Source organism: Maylandia zebra, unplaced genomic scaffold (genome assembly GCF_041146795.1).
Source record: "Maylandia zebra isolate NMK-2024a unplaced genomic scaffold, Mzebra_GT3a scaffold03, whole genome shotgun sequence".
Lineage (NCBI taxonomy): Eukaryota > Metazoa > Chordata > Actinopteri > Cichliformes > Cichlidae > Maylandia > Maylandia zebra.
Genome location: NW_027490033.1, coordinates 1,757,508 through 1,774,409, shown reverse-complemented (window position 1 = coordinate 1,774,409; position 16,902 = coordinate 1,757,508). Strand labels below are relative to the sequence as shown.

Below are 16,902 nucleotides of genomic sequence, written 5' to 3'. Positions count from 1 at the left end.
TTTAGGGTATTCTTGGTGATCCCATTTTTTCATATTTATGCTTTTGGCACTGAGGGTATCTGATACGCACGTTGTCACTGTGTTTTGTGCTACCAGCTGTGAGGGCTCTGCTTTTGCTTTGAGCAGTCTGTTTTTATTTTGTCTCGCGAGTGTGTGTTTTTCAAACCAGATCCTCCTCAGTTTGATTTTGTTACCACAAACTTTGTGTGAAGTTCACAACAGAGGTAAAGAGATTTAAACACACCAGTTTAAGGACGCAGCGATTGGACCAGCTGCACAGGGCTGGTGAAGCAGAGAGTGTCGGGGGAGATGTGCAACAGAAGCAGAGGGAACATTTTACAAGATGATAAATGGCAGATTTAGGTGATTAAGGATTTGTTGACAAGATTAAAAGACACGTCCGTCAGAGTTCAACAACATTACAGTTTGATTAAATAAAAAGTTTTTAAACTACACAAGGTTCATTTTCTCCTCTGATAGTAAGCATATTAAACATGTCAAGAAAGAAAGAGTATAAAGAAAAATAGTAAATGTGTGTCTAATTAAACTCTTCCTGTGAACCTTATATCATCCTTTAATATGTTCGGTGTTACAAACTTGAAGAAGCACAGAAAAGATCATCAGACATTAATCTAATCAGTTTTCAGCCTTCATTCATATTGAAAAGTTGAAATCTTCCCTGCTAGACCCAAGTGCAGCGTTTAACACCGTTGGCCAGAACATTTTATTACAGCTATTATTAAATGGAGAGTGCTCTTCACACACTGAGGTTAATTATGAAGCTCCACAGGCTTCTGTGCAAAGACCAGTTCTGTTTACATTATACGTGCTTTAGAAGACATAGCATACATTTTCACTGCTATGCATATGATACCCGCTTTTATTGGTTAAACTGCCGGGATGTCTTAGACACATAATGAGCTTTAATTTTCTGCTTCTAAGTTCAGATACAGTGGGGCAAAAAAGTATTTAGTCAGCCACCGATTGTGCAAGTTCCCCCACCTTTAATGATGACAGAGGTCAGTAATTTGCACCAGAGGTACACTTCAACTGTGAGAGACAGAATGTGAAAAAAAAATCCATGAATCCACATGGTAGGATTTGTAAAGAATTTATTCGTAAATTAGGGTGGAAAATAAGTATTTGGTCAATAACAAAAATACAACTCAATACTTTGTAACATAACCTTTGTTGGCAATAACAGAGGTCAAACGTTTACTATAGGTCTTTACCAGGTTTGCACACACAGTAGCTGGTATTTTGGCCCATTCCTCCATGCAGATCTTCTCGAGAGCAGTGATGTTTTGGGGCTGTCGCCGAGCAACACAGACTTTCAACTCCCGCCACAGATTTTCTATGGGGTTGAGGTCTGGAGACTGGCTAGGCCACTCCAGGACTTTCAAATGCTTCTTACGGAGCCACTCCTTTGTTGCCCGGGCGGTGTGTTTTGGATCATTGTCATGTTGGAAGACCCAGCCTCGTTTCATCTTCAAAGTTCTCACTGATGGAAGGAGGTTTTGGCTCAAAATCTCACGATACATGGCCCCATTCATTCTGTCCTTAACACGGATCAGTCGTCCTGTCCCCTTGGCAGAAAAACAGCCCCATAGCATGATGTTTCCACCCCCATGCTTCACAGTAGGTATGGTGTTCTTGGGATGCAACTCAGTATTCTTCTTCCTCCAAACACGACGAGTTGAGTTTATACCAAAAAGTTCTACTTTGGTTTCATCTGACCACATGACATTCTCCCAATCCTCTGCTGTATCATCCATGTGCTCTCTGGCAAACTTCAGACGGGCCTGGACATGCACTGGCTTCAGCAGCGGAACACGTCTGGCACTGCGGGATTTGATTCCCTGCCGTTGTAGTGTGTTACTGATGGTGACCTTTGTTACTTTGGTCCCAGCTCTCTGCAGGTCATTCACCAGGTCCCCCCGTGTGGTTCTGGGATCTTTGCTCACCGTTCTCATGATCATTTTGACCCCATGGGATGAGATCTTGCGTGGAGCCCCAGATCGAGGGAGATTATCAGTGGTCTTGTATGTCTTCCATTTTCTGATGATTGCTCCCACAGTTGATTTTTTCACACCAAGCTGCTTGCCTATTGTAGATTCACTCTTCCCAGTCTGGTGCAGGTCTACAATACTTTTCCTGGTGTCCTTCGAAAGCTCTTTGGTCTTGGCCATGGCGGAGTTTGGAGTCTGACTGTTTGAGGCTGTGGACAGGTGTCTTTTATACAGATGATGAGTTCAAACGGGTGCCATTCATACAGGTAACGAGTGGGGGACAGAAAAGCTTCTTACAGAAGACGTTACAGGTCTGTGAGAGCCAGAGATTTTCCTTGTTTGAGGTGACCAAATACTTATTTTCCACCCTAATTTACGAATAAATTCTTTACAAATCCTACCATGTGGATTCATGGATTTTTTTTCCACATTCTGTCTCTCACAGTTGAAGTGTACCTCTGGTGCAAATTACTGACCTCTGTCATCATTTTAAGTGGGGGAACTTGCACAATCGGTGGCTGACTAAATACTTTTTTGCCCCACTGTAAAACTGAGGTTATTGTAACGGGGCGTAAAAATCTTAGAAACACTGGCTAACAAGATCCTTACTCTGGATGGCATTGCCTTAAGCCGCCTGTTGCAGTCATTTGGCACATTATAAGTCAAATTGAAGCACACGATCTCAAAGCACAACATCAACATTTATTTATATACAAAAATGAAAATTCTTTTTACAGAAAAGAATTGTAACTTCACAATATTGCATTAAGATGAGCAGACAGATTTTAATCTCAGCATCGTGCACACAGATTTTTCAGGACACTGGAAGAGTTCCTGCCGTGGATTTAGATGTTAGTGTTGTGTGGATGATCCCATTCTGTCATCTTTGTGTTACTAACACTGATGCTTTTACACTTTAGGACCCTCGAGACCTCTGCTGCTCAGCCGTCCTGATCGCTGCCTCCACTTTAACCAGAGGCTGTAACCTCTGATCATTTCACCTGCACCGGCAGTAAAACTCTTCTCCACAACCAAACGTGCCATAAACCCGTCACAGCTTCATCATCAGCTCAGTCTCAGCAACATGCAGACGACCGAGCAGCAGAAACTCTGCAGGGAACGTCTGAAGTCTGTTCTTCAGTTTTCCCAGCTCACTGTTTATTGAACATGAGACAGAAAAATAATTTCACCTTTAATGTGAAACTTTTATCGCCTGTGACATGTTTGCAGGAAGTTTTAATGCTGTGATTTAGTGTCACAGCCATAAATATCACACAAGGTAAAAACTACAAGTCCCAGCATCCTCTGTGTTTAGGGAGGAGCAGTGAAAGTGAAAGTGTTGATTCTCCGTTCAGAGCAGCAGGAGGAGGAAGGTGGAGCTGATGCAGGTGAGTGTTAACATGAATATGTTTCTTCTTATGACATAAAATAATTCCACGCTGTTCGTGTCTGTGGGTGAAACGTGAGGCCGGTCGGTACGGTGGCCCCTTGAGACAAAGCACGTACAAAATCCAAAACAGGTACAAACTCCAAAACGCTTGCAAAATCCAAAACACTTGCAAACTAAAAAACACATGCAAACTAAAAAACACATGCAAAATCCAAAACACTTGCAAACTAAAAAACACTTGTAAAAAACACTGTAGGGTCGGCTCCTCTGAGCGCTGGTTTCCTGTAAGTAGAGAGGAAGTGAGTTCAGCTGAGAGAGCAGGAGGAGAGTGAGAGCTGTGCTGAGGCAGCTGAGTGTTAACACCGCTCTGACATTACTGTGTCTCTGTGGCGGGAACAACAGGCTCCGTCAGTGGAGGCAAAAATAATCAGACTTTGGTTTTTCAAAGGAAACTACTTTATGTTGGGAGAAGCCGCACGCTCATTGGATAACGACTTGTCAATATCAAGTTATTAGCCAATGAGCGCGCAGGTTCACAGTAAGACCCGCCCTTATCACGACATTTTTAAAAACTAAAATGGTAAATGGCCTGCATTTGTATAGCGCTTTTCTAGTCCCTAAGGACCCCAAAGCGCTTCACACTACATTCAGTCATTCACACATTCACACACTGGTGATGGCAGCTATATTGTAGCCACAGCTGCCCTGGGGCGCACTGACAGAGGCGAAGCTGCCGGACACTGGCGCCACCGGGCCCTCTGACCACCACCAGTAGGCAAACATGGGGTTAGTATCTTGCCCAAGGATATTTGGCATGCAGCCAGGAGGCAGCGACAGAAACTCATTTCAGGCTGACTTTAAACCGTTTGAGCCACTTCCTGTTCTCAGTCCCGGAGTCCTGATCACCGAGGTTTCTGTTGCTCTGATGTCTGATATTGATTATATCGGTAAACAGGCTGTAGGCAGAAACATCAGGTCTGATCTGAAAATCCCTTCAAAAACAAACTTTAAGAGTTTTATGTCCGTGTGAGGCCGCACGCTGATTGGATAACCACCTGTCAGTCTCAGGGTAAGGTAAGGTAACTTTATTTATACCCAAAGGCAAGGTAAATTTGCTTTACAGAAAAATGACAGCATTTGACATCCCTTTAAAAACACACATACCTAGTAAATATATAAAACTCACTGTGACACATACTTTAATGTTTCGAATCAAAAACAGTTCTTATTTAATTCAGTGACAGCAACGGGGACAAAGCTATTTTTATAACGCTTTGTCCTGCATCTCGGAAATGGAAACCTCCGTCCTGAGGGAAGAAGCTGAAATTCACCCCTTAGAGGATGGGAACCATTTTTAAGGATTGATAAAGCCATCCTCTGTACCTGCTTAGAGTACAGGGAGGCTAAACAAGACTGTGGCTCACCTATCAGACGGCTGGACCATCTCACTATCTGATTTAGAGAGTTTTTCTCTGTGACAGAGGTCTGACCAAACCATGCCACCAAACAAAAGGATAAAACAGACTCAATAAAAGAACGATAAAACAAAGTTAAAATTTTTTGGTCAATGTGGAAATGAACAAGTTTCCTAAGGCAATGAAGGTGCTGGTGACCCTTTTTACAAACTGATTTGCAATTTTGATCAGAGTTCAGTTTTTCATTTATTATGGTCCCAAGCTATTTATATGATTGTATTTGCTCTATTTTCTGACCTTTAATTAAAGTGACTCCGTGCCCATTTTGTTGTTTCCTAAAATCAACAACCATGTCTTTTGTTTTAGATATGTTCAGCTGGAGATAAGACTCCTCACACCACTGAACAAAGTCATCAATGACTGGACCGTGGTTAATTTCACCCTCTTTCAGTAAGCTGATAATAACAGAGTCATCTGCATATTTAATAATGACCCTGTTTTCATGTCTGCCCTGACACATATTTTAGGTATTAGCCAATGAGCGCGCAGATTCACAGTAAGATCTTATCACGTCATTCTTTTAAACTAAAACATCGACAGTAAAACTGTAACGTGTCCTGTGATCTATAAACACTCTGTGATGAATAATCTGAAGTCATTTTGAGCCTGACAGTAGTTTCCTGTCACAGAGCAGAAGCTGCAGGCAGTTTTTGGCACCTTTATATTTAATTTATTCCAAAATAAATCAATAAAGGTAGAAAAGAACTCTCAGTGACATTAAAATCTATTTTTAAAGACAGATGTGACCAAGTGCAACAAATATAAGATGACATGTTTACAGATATTTGAAGTATTGATCATATGTAGAACACAGAGCAGGTCCAATAACAGAGTCATCCTGCTCACAAACAGCAGTTTGGTTTCATGAGCTCACTTCCTGCAGTGATCCTCAGCTTCTCTCCAAAGGAGCCGTAACATGTGGGCTCCTCACCATGATGATGATCCCAAACACACTGAGTTCCTTCATCCACCTGATCATGTACTTATTAAATAATGTGATGGTTTTGGTGTTTTTTAAAGACTTTGAGCCTCTAAAATAACTGGTTTGGACTTTAGGGCCAAAGCTCCAACATTAGAAAGCCGTCAGTGTGATGTTTCCAGTACAACAGCACCTCTGAGTGTGTGTGTTTACCTCTCAGACTAACTCCACCCTGACATCAAGAAGATGGAGGAAGAGGACGGAGCAGCATCTGCAGCATCCAGCTGTGTGTCTGTGAGGAGTGACGGAGTTACACAAACACCTCCACCTTACAGTCATGGACCTGCAGCAATAATGTAAGAACACTACTAACTTTATTAGTCATTTCAACATAACCATGACAGAATCATTGATCTGTGATTGGTTCAAACTGTTTGATCTGAGTTTGCTTTTTATTGACTTGTTTTCTTGCTAAGATCTGAACTCTGTAAGTTTAAGTGAAGTCAGTGCAGCAGAATCAGAGAGAAGAGCTGAGAACAAACTGAGTTCATTCAGAGACAGAAAAACTGGCTGATGATTGGCTGACCTGTCAGCGTTATGAGGCAGACACAATATCACAGAGGGATCAGCTGATCATATGGCTGTCAGAGAGAACTGATCAGTTATTGATGTTTGTGTTTGCAGAGGTCAGAGGTCACAGTCTCCAGTATCCAGCTGTGTGTCTGTGAGGAGTGACTGGTCCAAAGAAATATTTCCTCCAGACTTCAGTCATGAACCTGCAGCAACAATGTTCTTCAATCATGGAGCTCAGCTGACCATGTAAGAGAGCTGCTGACTCAGAGTTCAAAGGTTGTTTCTATAAATGTTCTGCCAGTGACATCATAATTTAACCTAACACTGGTCTGTGTATGAAGTATCATTTAGTGGCAGTTGTTAAAGTTGTATAATGATGATGCTAGTTTGGGGTGTATTTTCCTGCTGATGCAAATGCATCTACTTTGCCCTTTGTCTGGTGCTTTGGACAAAGACGTCCAATGAAACTCAGAACAACACAGTTTGCACCACCAGCAGGCAGAGGAAGTGGCTGACATCCAGAAATCCTACCAGTGGCTGAACAAAGCTGGACTGAAAGACAGCACAGAGGCACTAATCATGGCAGCACAGGAACAAGCTCCGAGCACAAGACCCATAGAGCCCGGGGTCTACATGGCTCTTTTTTGGGGGGTTGTGTTGTATTAATAGTGACTTTGTTTCTTTGGACCAAAATCTTTTGTTTTTCAGTTCAGTTGCAACATTGACTAACACTAATGCAGGGGTCGGCAACCTGCGGCTCTTTAGTCCTTACAGTGCGGCTCCTCGTGGTTTGGGAAAATAAATTAGAAGTATTTAGCTGAAGTGTATTTTATTTATGTTCTTTTTTAACTTGTAGTTCTAAATTGGAAGATTATTGTGATATTGAAATATAAAAAGAAAATTATATTTTTTATTTTTTCATCGTTCAAATAAGCGTCACACTCGCGGAAGCCGGTGTACCCGCCGAAACGCCGTGCATTTATCGAGACTTTCAGCCCCAGGTAGGCCAATTATGGATCTTCGGATCCACATTATGTCAGCAGCTGTTCTCCACCGTGAACTATGTTAAAAACAAACACCGCTCACGCCTCACAGACGACAGCTTACAGTCCTGTATGAAAGTGACTTCGTACAGCCCCGACCTGCAGACGCTGTGCGCAGAGGTTCAGCAGCAGAAGTCCCGTTGTAAACATATCACGGCAGACCCGACGATGTTTGCATGAACACGCTTTTCAGCTTCTCTTTATTGACCACTTTTCACACACGGTTGCTGTACGCACACAGCCGGCTGTAGCTTTGCAGCTCACAGCCCGACACACACCAACACAACAGCACAGACGTTAAGGCGGCGAGGCGTGATTGCGGGTGCCGCTCAGGTGCGTCCGCCCCCCCTGCAGCGGCGCTGCAGACCACGCCCCGCCACACACATTAACCAGGTAAAATACATATTTAGGCAGAATTTTGCAAATATCTATTTTTCATCTTTCAGCAGCATAGAGCTTTTTTTCCAATTATTTTTTAAAAGTCAGGTCAAGGCTCCAAAAGCCCAAAGGAGATATAAGGGTGGCGGCTCACAGCAGCTTTTGTTTGCTACATCATTTTAGTTCAGCTGGGTGTCTTTCCTTTGGTTATATTTCTTTAAGAGTTCAAATGTGTTCATTACATAAATAACATGTAATTTTCTCTGTAGCACTTCATGGATTTCATAAGCAACACACCTTAGTTGTTCACACAAAGCATAAAGGTAAAAACAGTATATACAGTGTTATCTTCATTCTAGACGTCAAAAAGTATTTGTGGCTCCCAGTGTTTTCTTTTGTGTGGAAACTGGCTCCAAATGGCTCTTTGGGTCCTGAAGGTTGCTGACCCCTGACCTAATGGTATATTTTTTTTAGCTGGATCGTTCTATAAAAACATGAATCAAATCTGAGAAAAGTTTCCACCTGACCTGTTGAATGTTATTGAAGCCAGAAGTTTGCCTTCATACTGTGTTTCTTGCATGCCTTTTGTGGTGTACTAATTGATGTGAAATGAATGCAATGTGGTTGTATTTGCAGAGGTCAGAGGTCACAGTCTCCAGTATCCAGCTGTGTGTCTGTGAGGAGTGACTGGTCCAAAGACAATCCTCCACTCTTCAGTGATGAACCTGCAGCAACAACGTTCTTCAATCATGGAGCTCAGCTGACCATGTAAGAGAGCTGCTGACTCATTTACGGGTGTTTGAAATTCTGTGACCACTTTGTAATTTTAGTTTATATTTTAAAAGTGTTTTTATTTGTAGTTGCCTGTATTTTTATTACACTGTGTGTAACGTGGTGGTTTGTGCTGTTTGGGATTGTTTTGGTGTATTTGTGTCAGAACATCAGATAAATGATTTCATCACATTTTAAAAGAAAGTATCAGGATAATAATCTGAACTGAGTCATCAGAAATAGAAAGATGGTCTCAACAGGCCACTGAGCTGATCTCCAAAGAAATGCAGAAGATTGAAGAGTCCGAGGCTGTTTATTTGTCACAGGCATCGTCATACACGTACAACACAGTGAAATGTGCTGAGCTGCTCCTGTGACTGGACAAAACATTAGAAACAATCATTAAATGAAATAATGAAACATTGTGCAGATGTAATGTTAAAGTGCTTTGTGCCACATTAGCACAGCATGTACTGACAGAGCAGTGCAAGCAGAACAAAGCAAATGAGCAAAGTGATGTAAACAGAGTAACTGAACAGAGTGAGCAGAGTAATATCAGCAGTAATGAAGCAGCAGGATCAGTGTAGCAGCGTGTGACGTCATAATGAATCAGGTATGATCTGAAATATGACAGTGAGACAAGAACATGATGTAAGGTCCTGTTTAAACCCTGATGGTGATGCTATGAGGGGAGCATGTTCTGATTTAGGACTTGGATGGTCTGAGGATAGAAGCTCCTCTCTGTTTGTGTCCTGATGGTGCAGAAGCTTCTGCCTGATTGGCTCTGTGATGAAGGCTTTTACTGTGGAGTTTGTAGGCTGATCACTCTGTGTTTAATAAGACAGGCAGGAACAGCAAAGGAAACTTGGATTCTGAACTCAAACACAAGTTTCTCCACTTTGACTTTTCTCTGTGACCATCAGAGCTTCTACACAGTGTCATCAAATCTGGATGTTTGTCACTGACAGTCAATGATTTTAGTGATAAAGAAATGTGTTCACAGAGGGAGGAAGAGGAAGAGGAGTGGTGTCTGTGAGGAGGAGCAGCTGTCCTGCTGTGCTTTGTGTCAGGACGTCCTGAAGGATCCAGTCTCTACCAGCTGTGGACACTGGTTCTGCAGACAGTGCATCTCCTCATACTGGGACCAGTCTGCTTCATCAGGAGACTGGTCCTGTCCCCAGTGTGGAGAAAGATCCAGAAGCAGAGCTGGACTGCAGACAGCCAGTCAGAGCAGCTGTGTACAAAGTAAGATTGAACATCTGTCTGCTGATGGACTCATTTCTGAAAACTGGACTTCTTGTTGTTGTTCAGACATTGAAGAGTTTTCTTTCTGTTTTTCTTTCTTTCAGCAGATGTTGGTCTGCAGGAGGTTTTAGATGAACATAAGATCAGTATGAGGAGGAGATGTGAACGTGTGACTGAAGGAAGTGATGAAACAGGAAGTAGAACCCTCCTCAACAGGATCTACACTGAGCTCTACATCACAGAGGGACAGAGTGAAGAGGTTCATAGCCAACATGAGGTGAGGCAGCTGGAGACAGCTTCCAAGATGGACGCCCTCCATGACACTCCAATCAGGTGCCAGGACATCTTTAAAGCCTTACCTGACCAACAGAGACCCATCAGAGTGGTTCTGACCAACGGCGTGGCTGGTGTTGGAAAAACCTTCTCAGTGCAGAAGTTCACTCTGGACTGGGCAGAGGGCTTGGAGAACCAACATGTCAGTGTGGTGGTTCTGCTTTCATTCAGGGAGCTGAACCTGATCAGAGAGGAGCAGTACAGTCTTCTGGAGCTGCTCCATGTTTTCCATCCAACATTACAGAAGGTCACAGCAGAGAAGCTGGCTGTCTCTCAGCTTTTGTTCATCTTTGACGGCCTGGATGAAAGCAGACTTTCATTGGATTTCACCAACAGGAAGCTGCTGTCTGATGTCACACAGAAGTCATCAGTCAGCCAGCTGCTGACAAACCTCATCCAGGGGAATCTGCTTCCCTCGGCTCTCGTCTGGATAACTTCCCGACCTGCAGCGGCCAATCAGATCCCTCCTACATGTGTTGACAGGCTAACAGAAGTACGAGGCTTCACTGACGCCCAGAAGGAGGAGTACTTCAGGAGGAGATTCAGTGATGAAGAGCTGTCCAGCAGAATCATCTCCCACATGAAGACATCCAGGAGCCTCCACATCATGTGTAGAATCCCAGTCTTCTGCTGGATCACTGCTACAGTTCTGGAGCACATGTTGACTACAGAGCAGAGAGGAGAGCTGCCCAAGACCCTGACTGACATGTACTCACACTTCCTGCTGGTTCAGACAAAGAGGAAGAAGAACAAGTACCACGAGGGACATGAGACGAGTCCACAGGAGCTGACGGAGGCTGACAGGGAAGTTCTTCTGAAGCTGGGGAGGCTGGCGTTTGAACATCTGGAGAAAGGAAACATCATGTTCTACCAAGAAGACCTGGAGCAGTGTGGTCTGGATGTGACAGAGGCCTCGGTGTACTCAGGAGTTTGTACAGAGATCTTCAAAAGAGAGTGTGTGATCTTCCAGAAACCAGTCTACTGCTTTGTTCATCTGAGCATCCAGGAGTTTCTGGCTGCAGTCTACATGTTCCACTGTTTCACCAACAGGAAGTCAGAGGTGCTGAAGGACTTCCTGGGAAAAAAATACAAAGAGTCATCTCTGGATGATTTCCTTAAACGAGCCATGGAGAAATCCCTCCAGAGTAAAAATGGCCACCTGGACTTGTTTGTCCGCTTCCTTCATGGCCTCTGTCTGGAGTCCAACCAGAGACTCTTAGGAGGTCTGCTGGGTCAGACAGAGAACAGTCCAGAAACCATCCAGAGAGTCATCAAGAACCTGAAGAATAACAAGAAGTTTAAATCCTCTCCTGACAGAAGCATCAACATCTTCCACTGTCTGATGGAGATGAACGACCTCTCAGTACATCAGGAGATCCAAGAGTTCCTGAAGTCAAAGCAAAGGTCAAAGAAACTCTCTGAGATCCACTGCTCAGCTCTGGCCTTCATGCTGCAGATGTCAGAGGAGGTTCTGGATGAGTTTGACCTGCAGAAGTACAAAGCTTCAAAGGAGGGACGACTGAGACTGATTCCAGCTGTGAGGAACTGCAGAAAGGCTCGGTGAGTCCAGATGTGATCATTACATCATTGATCAGGGTCGGTTAATAGTTTAATGTTTAAATTAAAAACACAGTCCTTGGTTATAAAGTGCTTTACAAACACCAACATTACGGCTAACAGCTGGATTCTCCTGTTTCAGTGCAGCTAGCCAAACAACAAAGAGCCACTTGCTGCTAAAGACAGAGTGAAAGTGGACGGTATATCCTCCATTCTTCATGTAAAACACATGCAATGAATTGTAATGCACCATCTGTGTTTACCTTCATGCAGTTTTCTCTTTATGGTGGACTTGGATATTTAAATGTTTCCCTCCTGGAGAGTCTTGTTCACTTGATTAGTTTTTGTGAAGAGGATTCTCCTCACCCCGTCTCCAAGGGAGACACCAGCTACCCTTCAGAGAAAATTTATTTGCCCCACTTGTAACCACGATCTGGTTCTTCCAGTCACTGCCCACAGCTCGTGACCATAGGTGAGGGCAGGGACGTAGATCGACCGGTAAATTGAGAGCTTCGCTGTCACGCTCAGCTCTCTCTCTCTTCACCACGACAGACCGGTACAGCGTCCACCTCACTGTTACCGCAGCAACAGTCTGTCTGTTGATTCCTGCTCCCCTCCCCCTTCTTTACACGACCCTGAGATACTCAGACTCCTCCACCTGGGGCAGGAACTTGTCTGTGACCCAGAGTGGGCACTCCACCCTTTCCCAGCTGAGGACCATGGCCTCAGATGCTGATCCTCATTCACACGGCTTCACACTCTGCTGAGAACAGCTCCACTGTGAGCTGGAGGCCATCACCTGATGAAGCCAACAGAACCACATCCTCTGTGAAAACAGAGACCAGACTCTGGCTGTATCCCAATTCAGGGTCTGAAGCCTTAAAGGACGCATTTTAAGGCCGATTACATCACAGCGACGGGACGAAGGTCGCTGCTCGAAATGTGGCCCTCAAATGCGTCCTTAATTTCGCTGAATTTTAAGGACATGGCGGTGTAGACTTCATATAGTATACTACTATACTATACACTATTATTAGTATAGTATACTACTATACTATACACTATTATTAGTGTAATCTACTATTATACTATACATATCTGTTTTTAACAGGGAATCTTGATCCTGTTACATTTGACTTCTGTTGAGCTTCTTGAATTGTCACCTTCAGTTCCTTTCCTTTACTCTTCCAGTGTCTTTGGTTTAAATGTATTTACCCTGATAACTGCATATGAAACAGTTCACCTCTTTTCACTCACTATTATCTGTTTGCCATAAAAGTGTTGGTGATGTGTTGGGAGAATCATTATTTTCAGTCTCTTCTTATAAACATAGTGAGGCAAAGATGTGGGTCGTGGTCCCTGATAATCAGACGTGTCTGTGTTCTGTTACATGTGACGTTAGAGAGGTTTTAGTGGAGATAAAAACAGGACCAACATCACTCGTGACTGCTTTCCTGTCTTCAGTGTGTTTACTGTTGGAGCTCGTCCTCCTGTTGCATCTGTCACAGCTGTTACGCTCCTCTGTGACTCCTCCTCTGTCTGCTGTCACACTGCAGGAGTTTTTGGTCATGGCGTGTGAATAACTGCCGAGGTCGGCTAGGACGACGCCACCACTCGTTGTCAGACCCTGTCACGCTGTCTGTTTTCATCTTTAGCCGAGGTTATTAAGAACTTCAAAATGAAACCAGTCTCTGTTTTCAGTCTCCGCCCTCTTTTGCAGCTTTGAGCCAGGTTGTAACACCTGTTAAAGTCACCACCTGTTGTGACCGGGGAGTGAGATGAGTGTGAGAAAGATGAAAACAACGTCTCATTCTGACTAGTTACTGGGAACTGATGTGTGATGATGCAATAACAAAGATTACTGTTTCTATGATTTTCTGTTTTCTTGTTTTTATTGATGATAAGGACAGGCAGAGGAGATTGGATGGATTTACTTCGTTTTATTATTTTGCACTGAAATGGAGTCCAGTGTACAGTCCTTGGCGTTGCACATATGTTTTAGCTGAGACTGTAGTGGGCACTCTTTAAATGTCGGGTCAGTTTGTCACGTTAGAGCCTATTTGTGCCTGTTAGTGCTGACGATGACTTTAGACCGAGCTGACTGAGGGGTCTAAGCTCATGATGCCACCAGCAACACCCGGGTCATGCTGCAGAGTTTTCAAACCCGACATAATTTACTCAGGTTATATCAGGTGATCTAAGAAAGGCCGCTTAGAAAGAAAAGCGAGTGCACTGCTTTAAGTGTCTTGAAGATGTTTAATCTGAACATTCAGCTTCTTCACTTCTAAAACCAAAAAGTGGAGAGTCCCAGATTTCAGTGTTTTGGTTCAGTTTAATGTAAAAATGGAGATGAAACACATATAAAGGCTGGTTTACACCACTGAGCCCTGCTCTAAAACACTGACACAGATCTGTCTGTGAAGCTGGCTTTAACAAATAAGAGCTTAAAGTTTTAAAAACATGTTTAGCGCCGAACTGTCCACTTTACTGTCTGTAGCAGGAAGTGGCTGTTTGGCACTGAAACGGGAGAATCCAGCTGTTAGCCGTGATGTTGTGTTTGTAAAGCTCTTCATAAACGAGGACTGTGGAGGAGGAGAGCCTGTGTGAGTCAGGTGGTTCACCGGCCGAGTGTGTCAGCGGCAGAAACAGCTGATCAGCGCCGTTTTATGCAGTAAAATAATCTTTCTGTTCCCAAACACATCCACACAGTTTACAACATAACAGCCCACTACATGCACATCTCACCGCAAACATGCATAAACCTGAACATAAAATATGTCCTGTACCTGTGTGATCTCTTTAAGTAACTCACAGAATATCAACACTAACGCCACAAGTTTGTTGGTATTTTAACATTTTAACCATTGATTTTGAATTAAAACCAACAGTTAAAACATTTTTGCACCAGAGGAAAGAGCAGCAGAAATATTAGGACAGATAAATCGTTCTGTCTTCAGTCTCCATGAACAGCATCAACATCCTCTGGTGAAATTTCTCTTTCCTCCTTAAAATTCATTAAATGTCAGTTTAATTCCAGATTAATGGTTAAAACATGTATGTCACATATGAACATCAGGAAATAAAGAAAAGTGACTGATTCAGTTCCATATATGCTCCAGGGAGGCGTTAAGGTTCATTGAAATTGTTCAGTTATTAAAGTTTAATCTGAGCCGAGCTGACTTCCTCAGGAACAAATAAACACCGAGATAAACTTCACCTTACAGATATAATCTAAATGAATCATATCCAATCTCAGAGAGTTGACAGTCAGCTGTGTGCTGGGAGACATGTCTGTCTGCAGTGTACGAGCTCTGACCGCTCCCCAAAAATGTCGGAGTGAATACATTAATATTAAAAGTGTAGCTGGTGACACAGAAACAGAGGATTTAAGAAGTTTAAGTGTAGGTCGGGTCCACACATGTCCAAACACCTGTGCGTAGGCCTGCTTGTTACTCAGAAACGCACACTAATAAAATGGCCATAAGGCCAAAGCAATGGTTTTGACTGGTGTTGACCCCGCCCCCACCCTGAGTGTGGATGCTGAGAGAAGGGCCAGCTGTGAATATGAGGCTGTGGGAGCAGATGGAGAGAGAGTATGTCGGGGTATCCCAGTACAAGCTTTACTGGGGTCAGAAATTAGACAGACTCCAGTTCCTTTGTTTGATTTATCTAGTTTGATGTTAGGAAAGAGATTCATGAGATGGAAAAACCTCCCAGTCTACTGAGATTCAGAAATGATTTGTACACATGGAAACTCCCTGAGTGGGAACAAAGAGTGTCCTGTCAGGAAGAGCATTTGGAATATGGATGTTGAGGATGTGACAGTGCCTGAAATCCTGCTGCTGTTCTGAACCATAGTTTCTGATCTGAAGGTCAAACAGAGTCATGATGGTTGTTTCTATTTGTTCCTTTTTACTTTAGTTCCCCTGAAATCAGATGTGATATCAGCAGCTCTGAGTTCATTCATCATTATTGTCCAGTGATGAGATTTCTGCTCCGTTTGGTGACAGTCAGCAGATTTTTCCTGAGTGTGGACGTGAACAGTCGTACCTGACAGCAGCAGGTAGCAAACAGAGATCGTCTTTCCAGCTGGAACTCTTCACTGAGCTGAACTCATTCAAAATGTTCTGGATTCAAGACAGGAAACAGTCCAAATGTGTGTCTTCACTCTGACTCTGGATCAGATCTCACTGACAGACTGTGGACATTATGGAAGCCTAAATGTGACGCCATCTTCCTCCTTCATCTGCAGATTAAAGCCAAACAAAGATTCTCATTAAAAGTCTGCAGGTCTGAGAGAGACTGAATCGTTGTGTCATGTCAAACACAGTAAGAGGAGCTGAAGCACAGATGTGAAGAGCAGATGTTCATCAGATTATGACCTCACTCTGTTTTGTCTTCATATACATTCAGTCTGTGTTTATAATGCAGACTTTCTGCTTTTATAATAACACATTTTATATTTTCTATGATCACAGACTGACTCAGTGTCGACTCTCAGAGACTCACTGTGAAGTTGTGGCCTCGGCCCTGAAGTCCATCCCCTCCCATCTGACAGAGCTGGAGATGAGTAACAACGAGCTGCAGGATTCAGCAGTGAAGCTTCTGTGTGCTGGACTGGAGAGTCCAAACTGTCGACTGGAGACTCTGAGGTGAGTTCACTGACTGCAGCTGTTGTTGTTTTTCTATATTTCAGGCTGCAGAGACTTTGAGCTTGTGTGGAAACAGACAGAGAAAAGAAAGACATGAATGTCAAAGCTAATAAAGGTGAAGTTAGGAGCTGTGATGATGTTCATGTATCAGAAGCTGATCTGGCTGCTACAGAGACGACCCACACAGCTGCTGTGGTGAGGTTTGTATTAAAGCAGAGGAACACAGGCCCAAACATGACAGCAAAGCAGGTTTCAGGCTCTGTGAGAGGATTTCAAACAGAAGCTGGAGAAGAGAAAGGACTACAGAAAGAAGGCAGCTGAGACCAGTCCAAGTGTTTCCATGGAGCCCAGTCTAACATTCATTTATACACTAACGTACAGAAGTGAACGGGAAAATGAATCCATAGTTTCAAATGTAGAAACAGTTCTCAGTTCATTTACAGAGTTTAATACAGTTCATGAGGAAATGTTCAAAACAGCAGCTGAGAAGAAACCTGCTTCACAAAGTTGGATCCAATTCCAATAGTTTGTGATGCACTTTAACGCAGCGTGAGCAG

General features: G+C 43.4%; 2 protein-coding genes across 3 annotated transcripts in view; both read left to right on the top strand.

Moving 5' to 3' along the window:
* LOC112432436 (protein NLRC3) overlaps positions 1 to 16,902 on the top strand; it is a 3,307,575-nt gene that overhangs the window by 1,607,032 nt on the left and 1,683,641 nt on the right. The window lies entirely within an intron of this gene.
* Positions 8,386 to 16,349, top strand: LOC112431877 (protein NLRC3-like). Of its 2 annotated transcripts, none has more exons than XM_076881172.1 (4): positions 8,386 to 8,555; positions 9,562 to 9,803; positions 9,908 to 11,696; positions 16,172 to 16,349. In XM_076881172.1, exons 1-4 carry the CDS (start codon positions 8,401 to 8,403, stop codon positions 16,347 to 16,349), a joined length of 2,364 nt encoding a protein of 787 aa, XP_076737287.1. In that variant the 5' UTR covers positions 8,386 to 8,400. The 2 variants fall into 2 exon arrangements, with proteins under 2 accessions (XP_076737287.1, XP_076737288.1); XM_076881173.1 differs by lacking the exon at positions 16,172 to 16,349 and adding an exon at positions 11,836 to 11,899.

Bases quoted from the DNA above. Each gene is read 5' to 3' on its own strand.
- LOC112431877 (XM_076881172.1), top strand. From the start codon at position 8,401: ATGCAATGTGGTTGTATTTGCAGAGGTCAGAGGTCACAGTCTCCAGTA. The intron at 8,556-9,561 runs GTAAGAGAGCTG...ATGTGTTCACAG, and splicing joins CATGGAGCTCAGCTGACCAT to AGGGAGGAAGAGGAAGAGGA. The intron at 11,697-16,171 runs GTGAGTCCAGAT...CTATGATCACAG, and splicing joins AGGAACTGCAGAAAGGCTCG to ACTGACTCAGTGTCGACTCT.